Source organism: Hylobates moloch, unplaced genomic scaffold (genome assembly GCF_009828535.3).
Source record: "Hylobates moloch isolate HMO894 unplaced genomic scaffold, HMol_V3 SCAFFOLD_12, whole genome shotgun sequence".
Lineage (NCBI taxonomy): Eukaryota > Metazoa > Chordata > Mammalia > Primates > Hylobatidae > Hylobates > Hylobates moloch.
Window position 1 is genome coordinate 74,595,698 of NW_026652287.1, and position 6,367 is coordinate 74,602,064.

Consider the following 6,367-nt stretch of genomic DNA (forward strand, 5'->3'; position numbering starts at 1 on the left):
TCCATGTTATTATGTATGAATAACCTCATCTTTAAAATGGCTAATAGCGTTTTAATATGTGAATTTATCATTATTTAGTAGACCAATTCCCTGTTGATAGCTATTTAGGCTTACTTGGTTTTTCCTATGCTATTACAAATAATGTTTCAATGAATATCTATGTATTTACATAGACATTGTACAAAGAATTGTATGTCTATTGTACATAGATATTGTCAAATTTTACTCCATAGAAATTATTCCAATTTTGAACCTTACCAAATCCCACAAGATACAGATAAGATTGTATTTCCAAAATGTTTTAACTGAATTCTCCACTATATTTACTGGTTATCAAAAGGCCTGTGTTGTATTTAGTTCATTTAAAAATAACAAATTTAATATTAAGAATAGTAATAACTGATAAGGGGTTCCTACATGTGAAGCATCCTATCATATTACATTTCTGTAAAGTTTACACTACTGTCATATTAATCCTTTACAATAATAATAGTCTCACTTTCTTTTTAATAGATAAAAAATTAAGGCAATACAGTGGTTCCTAGGGACACATAGTTTGAAACTGGTAAAGGCTGTAGTCACTTATTAAGAAGCTATATTGCATTGCTAATAAAATCATTTATTAGTCAGAAATTCTAAGTTATGTAGTAATAGTAACTTCCAAATCTCAGCAACATATAAAAGTTTATTTTCTTTTTTTCTTATTTCTTTTTTCTTTTCTTTTTGAAGCAGAGTCTCGCTCTGTCGCCCAGGCTGGAGTGCAGTGGCGCAATCTCGGCTCACTGCAAGCTCCGCCTCCCGGGTTCTCGCCATTCTCCTGCCTCAGCCTCTCCGAGTAGCTGGGACTACAGGCGCCCGCCACCACGCCCGGCTAATTTTTTTTTTGTATTTTTAGTAGAGACGGGGTTTCACTGTGGTCTCGATCTCCTGACCTCGTGATCCGCCAGCCTCGGCCTCCCAAAGTGCTGAGATTACAAGTGTGAGCCACCGTGCCCGGCCTAAAAGTTTATTTTCATGTGTGCAGTGCACAGCAGGTCCAGGAGATTCTCTAGGGAAGTTTTCCCTCTGTGATGCTCAGTGTCTCACCTCCACATCAGCATGTGCTTCCCTAATCACCAAGGCAGGGGAAGAGAATACATCTCATTTTCTCTCTCTCTTTCTTTCTTTCTCTTTCTTTCTTTCTTTCTCTTTCTTTCTTTCTTTCTTTTCTTTCTTCCTTTCTTTTCTCTCTTTCTTTCTTTCATCCCTTCCTTCTTTCCTTCCTTCCTTTCCTTCCTTCCTTCCTTCCTTCCTCCCTTCCTTCCTTCCTTCCTTTTTTTCTTTCCTTTTATGCAAAGTTTTATTTTAAACTTTTAAAATTTGAAAAAAGCTAGCCTACATTAAATAATATACTTTCCAAAGCTGAACGTGCTCACTTACAGCTTAGTTTTTCTGCTTGAAGTGCAAACACAATTTCCTAACCCTCCTAGGCGGGAACACTACTGCTTGATGATCTGTGATTAGATGAACTGATCGATCTCAGTTGGTAACACCCCATTTTCTTCCTTGGTAAGCGTTGAAAAAATTATAGAATAGATGCATTTTTCTAGTTTTACACCAACAGTTTCATCCCAAATGTCTCCTGGGAGAGGCATAGACCATATACAGGAATCCATCTTCATACTTCTCACTCTCATACGCCTCTGAAATTGGTGTGCAGATGCTCACCATGCTGTGTCCGTTCACCAACAGGAAGAAGGCTTGAGTAGCATTGAGATGTGAGCGCTTTGTAATTATCTTGATGTGCTCACTCATGTTGACGTGGTCAGGTACAAGGAACCTCGTTTTATTCAGGACAGGAAGCTGCTTCTCACCCTTGTATCGTTCTATTATCACTGGGATTTTGGTTGGATGCTGCGCTAGAATAAGTCGGACATCTCCTACACTTCGTTGGAAGGTGCGGCGCTGCCTGAGGGTCTTCTCTGACCGCATGGTGCGGGGATCTGGCCAGCGCTGGCAGCGACCCGAGGGTCCTGGTGGCTCCCGGAGCGGGGGCGGCGGCGGTGGCAGCGACGGATCCGACTCTCCATCTCATTTTCTTCAAACGCTGTGGAGACATCATATGGAACAAGGAACTATAAACCCACTGATAATGATGATGATGGTAATAATGACAAAAACTAACATTTTGTATAGCATATCTGTGTACAAGTCCCTGTTTTTTGGGCTTTGCACATAAAGTTACGCCCGTTTTGATGATAGGGGTACTTTGTAAGAAATGCGTCAGTAGGCAATTCTCTCTTTGGCAAACATCATGGAGTATTTACACAAACCTACATGGTATACACACCTAGGCTATTGGGTATAGCCCATTGCTCCTTGGCTACAAACCTATACTGCATGTTACTGTACTGAATACTGCAGACAATTGTAACACACTGCTAAGTATTTATGTATTTAAACATATCTAAATATAGAAAGGGTGTAGTGAAAATAGAGCATAAGAGATAAAAATTGGCACACCTATACAGGGCACTTATCATGAATGGAACTTGCAGGACAGAAAGTTGCTCTTGGTGAGTCAGTGAGTGATTGGTGAGCAAATGCGAAGGCCTAGAACATTGCTGTATACTACTGTAAACCTTATAAACACTGAACACTTAGGCTACATTAAATTTGTTTTATTTTTTTTCTTTAATAATAAATTAACCTTAGCTTACTATAACATTTTTCTGTAGAAATTTTTTATTTCTTTTTAATTTGTTTTTTCTTTTGTAGTAACACTTAGCTTAAAACCTAAACATGGTTTATAGAAATAAACAAATGTTTTATTTCCTTATATCCTTATTCTATAAGCTTTTTTCAACATTGAAGTTTTATTTTTTATTTTAAAACATTTCTTTAAAATCTAACACACAAACACATTCAACTGCCTGAGTTTACACAGGGTCAGGATCATCAGTATCACTGTTTTCCACCTCCACATCTTGTCCCATTTGAAGGTCTTCAGGATCCGTAACACATATGGAGCTCTCATCTCCTATGATAACTCTGCCTTCTTCTGGAATATCTCCTGAAGGACTTGTCTGAGGCTATTTTATAGTTAACATTTTTTTAATAAGTAAAAAGAGTATACTCTAAAATAATGCTAGATGTATAGTATAGTATAGTAAATACATAAACCAGTAACATAGTCATTTATTGTCATTATCAAGCATTGAGTACTGTACACAATTGTGTGTGCTGTATTTACATACGACTGATAGTGTAGTAGGTTTACATCCCATCACCACAAACACCTGAGTAATGCATTGCCCTATGAGATTAAGACGGCTACAACATCACTAAGCGATAGAAAATTTCTAGCTCCATTATAATAGTATGGGATCACTGTAGTGTATTCATTCTGTCATTGACCAAAATATCATTATCCAGTGCATGACTGTATTTGGCACAACACTATGAATACTAATCCTGTTTTACAGTTGAGGAAACTAGATGATGTTTTTCTGTATATTGAGAGAGTCAAACCCAAAAGTGACCACAAAAGAATCCTTTTCTCATTTCAGATTTTAAACATAGGAAGTATGTGTGTATGTGTTTGTATGCGAAATAAATTTTTTAAAATGCCCACACAGAATATTCAAGTTCCACTCTGTACTTCTTTGAGAAGTTGGTCAAAATGGGGCAATTTGGAAGAAGCTATCCAATCAGACTTTATTTGTGTAGGAAATCACAACTAGTAAGTTTGAGGAACATAAGGTTTTGAGTCAGCAACATTTGGTTTCACTCTTGATTGACTATATTTTTAGTTCTACTTACATTTACACTTTACTCTTTATCTTTACATATGCTACTAACAATTTATGTAAAATTTATGTAAAAATTAGTTAGGCTAAAATATTACTAGTGCATATTTCTAGTTAGTATTTTTTCCAGCATGGACAGCTTAATGTCCTTGAGAACATACCTGGGAAGATGACGTAGGATTTCATATGGAGATCAGCTCTCTACAGGGAGAAGAGATTAAATACATTCTATTAGTCTCATAGTTACCCAAGGTGACTGAGCTGGATGACAATATTAATGCATTCTTTTTCTTTTCACTTTTTCTAGTTAGATTCAGGATACCTGGTATAGTATTTCTGTCCAGAATCAAAGGTCTTCATGGCTTCCCAGTGAAGCCTCAGACAACAAATTGGAGGTGAGAAAAAAGACAAGGTTGTCACTTCTTAGAGAAATCATTAGCTATGAGACAAATAAAATAGGGGACAAAGAATGGAAAATGTTTTCAGTATCAGGGCAACTTTGTGGTATAATGTTCCTGACCTTGAGAAATAAAAATAAAAAATATAAATGGAGTAAGAAAAAAATTATTAAGGAGGCACCAGCATGATCTGGAACTGACTCATATCTTAAGCAGGGAAAATGCTCACAGAAAGGCAGGTGGGGGGTAACGACGGAGATTTCAAGCAAAGGTGATAGTGTTGAATAATTTAAATTGCTTATTAATTGTTTCCACAGTACTGATTTTTCTGCTCCTGTAAAGCTGCATTGAGCCATATTATGATAAATTTCAAACCAGAGAAACTGCTTTACAATAAATATGACACAAAATAGGTAGAATTTTTGTAGATTTTGATCAGAGGAATAAAACTTTTTTTTGTAAGATAATTCTGTAAATTTTGCACAGGTTTGATTAGAGAGGAGAAAGTACCCTAAAACTTAAAGTATAATAATAATAAAATTTAAAAAAATCCTCAACAAAATACTGGCAAACCAAAAAAAAAAGAAAATTTCAGATTTTAAAAATAGCCAAAAGGATGTAGCAATATCTAGGTCTAAGATAGCCATAACATAGGCTTGAACAGTGATGATGACATTTATGGAGATGAAGAAAAATGCAAGATGAAACTGAGACGAGAGGCCCAGCGCGATGACTCAACGCCTGTAATCCCAGCACTTTAGGAGGCTGGCAGACCACTTGAGGCCAGGAGTTTGAGACCAGCCTGGCCAACATGGTGAGACCTGTGTCTCTACTAAAAATACAAAAATTAGCCGGGCGTGGTGGTGTGTGCCTGTAATCAGAGCTACCCAGGAGGCTGAGGCAGGAGAATCGCTGGAACCTGGGAGGCAACATCTGCAGTGAGCCAAGATTGAGCCACTCACTGCACTCCAACTCCAGCCTGGGTGACAGAGCAAAACTGTCCAAAAAAAAAAAAAGAACGAAAGAAAGAAGGAAGGAAAGAAAGAAAGGGAGGAAAGAAAAGAAAGAAAGAAACGGGGAGGAGAAACTACAGAATTGTAAATAAAAATTCATTTCTCCACTAAAAATCCTAAAGATAAGCAATCTATTATTGTTACTACAATATATCAATATCTATTTTAGTAAAAATCACATTAAAGGGGGGAAAATATCATCACTTTCAAAAGTAAAATCTACCATGAGAGTAAGCAAACAGAAAAATAAGTTTCTGATGTTTAAGGTGCAGTAGTCTGAATGTTTGCTATGGTGAAAACAAATAAACAAATCAAATGGTAACAAATTAACAAGAACAAATATGGAGTTTTTCAGACATCATTGTGATGTATTAATGGCTGTTATATAGCAAACATAAAGAAAAATTACAGGAAGGAAGAAATGAAGAAAGCTGTAAAAATTATCTTGTTTTCATATTTTTGATATGTTTTCAGGTGATTACTCTTTGCAACGCTCATAATTAATCTGAAATTGATTTTGCATAGTGTTGCTCATAGGGATAGAAAGGCCTAAATATACTAGAAATTCACTTTAATTTTCATGAAATCAAATGTTTCTGTTTTGAGTTAGCAGAGATGCAGAGATTAATTTAAAAGTTAGTTGTAGTTTTTAGGTTGTATTTTATAGTTTTTTTATTGGAATAATAGAATAAAATAGTATTTTTACAAACATACCACTAGGAACTCAGTTGGATGTCTTTTCTCTTTAACACATACAAACTATAGCAAACAATTGTATACTTTTTGGCTTATAACAATTTCAAGAGGATTTTAAGTCAATTAAAATGAAATTGGCAACTCGTTTAATTTGATATTAGTTTTTACACAAATATGTTTAGCAATAAAAAAGATGTGAAGTGCAGAAAATGCAATTTGGAAAACAAAGCTGTTTCTAAGTGCAACATTTGTCAGATCTCTTTAGGACTGGGCAGTTCTAAGAATGATTCATTGTGCATGAATGACTGAGAAAACACAAATTCAAATAAATGATTGGTTCTACCAATGATTGAGTAGGTGGATACAAATTTTATCATTTAGTTTGGCATTGCCAAATGAGGAAAGGTTGATTTATATGAATTAGCATTAATTACAAAGCATTTAATTTGGTCCTAGTAAATTGTAAATCTTA

The 6,367-nt window shown here is 35.6% G+C and overlaps 1 protein-coding gene across 1 annotated transcript; it reads right to left on the reverse strand.

The window, feature by feature from the left end:
* Positions 1-1,605: 1,605 nt before the first annotated feature.
* LOC116479655 (microtubule-associated proteins 1A/1B light chain 3B-like) lies at positions 1,606-1,971 on the reverse strand. The gene has a single exon (XM_032761896.1). The coding sequence runs from the start codon at positions 1,969-1,971 to the stop codon at positions 1,606-1,608; it is 366 nt and encodes a 121-aa protein (XP_032617787.1).
* Between the last annotated feature and the right edge of the window lie 4,396 nt (positions 1,972-6,367).

Excerpts from the sequence above, each read along its gene's own strand:
- LOC116479655 (XM_032761896.1), bottom strand. The coding sequence starts at position 1,971 with ATGCGGTCAGAGAAGACCCTCAGGCAGCGCCGCACCTTCCAACGAAGT.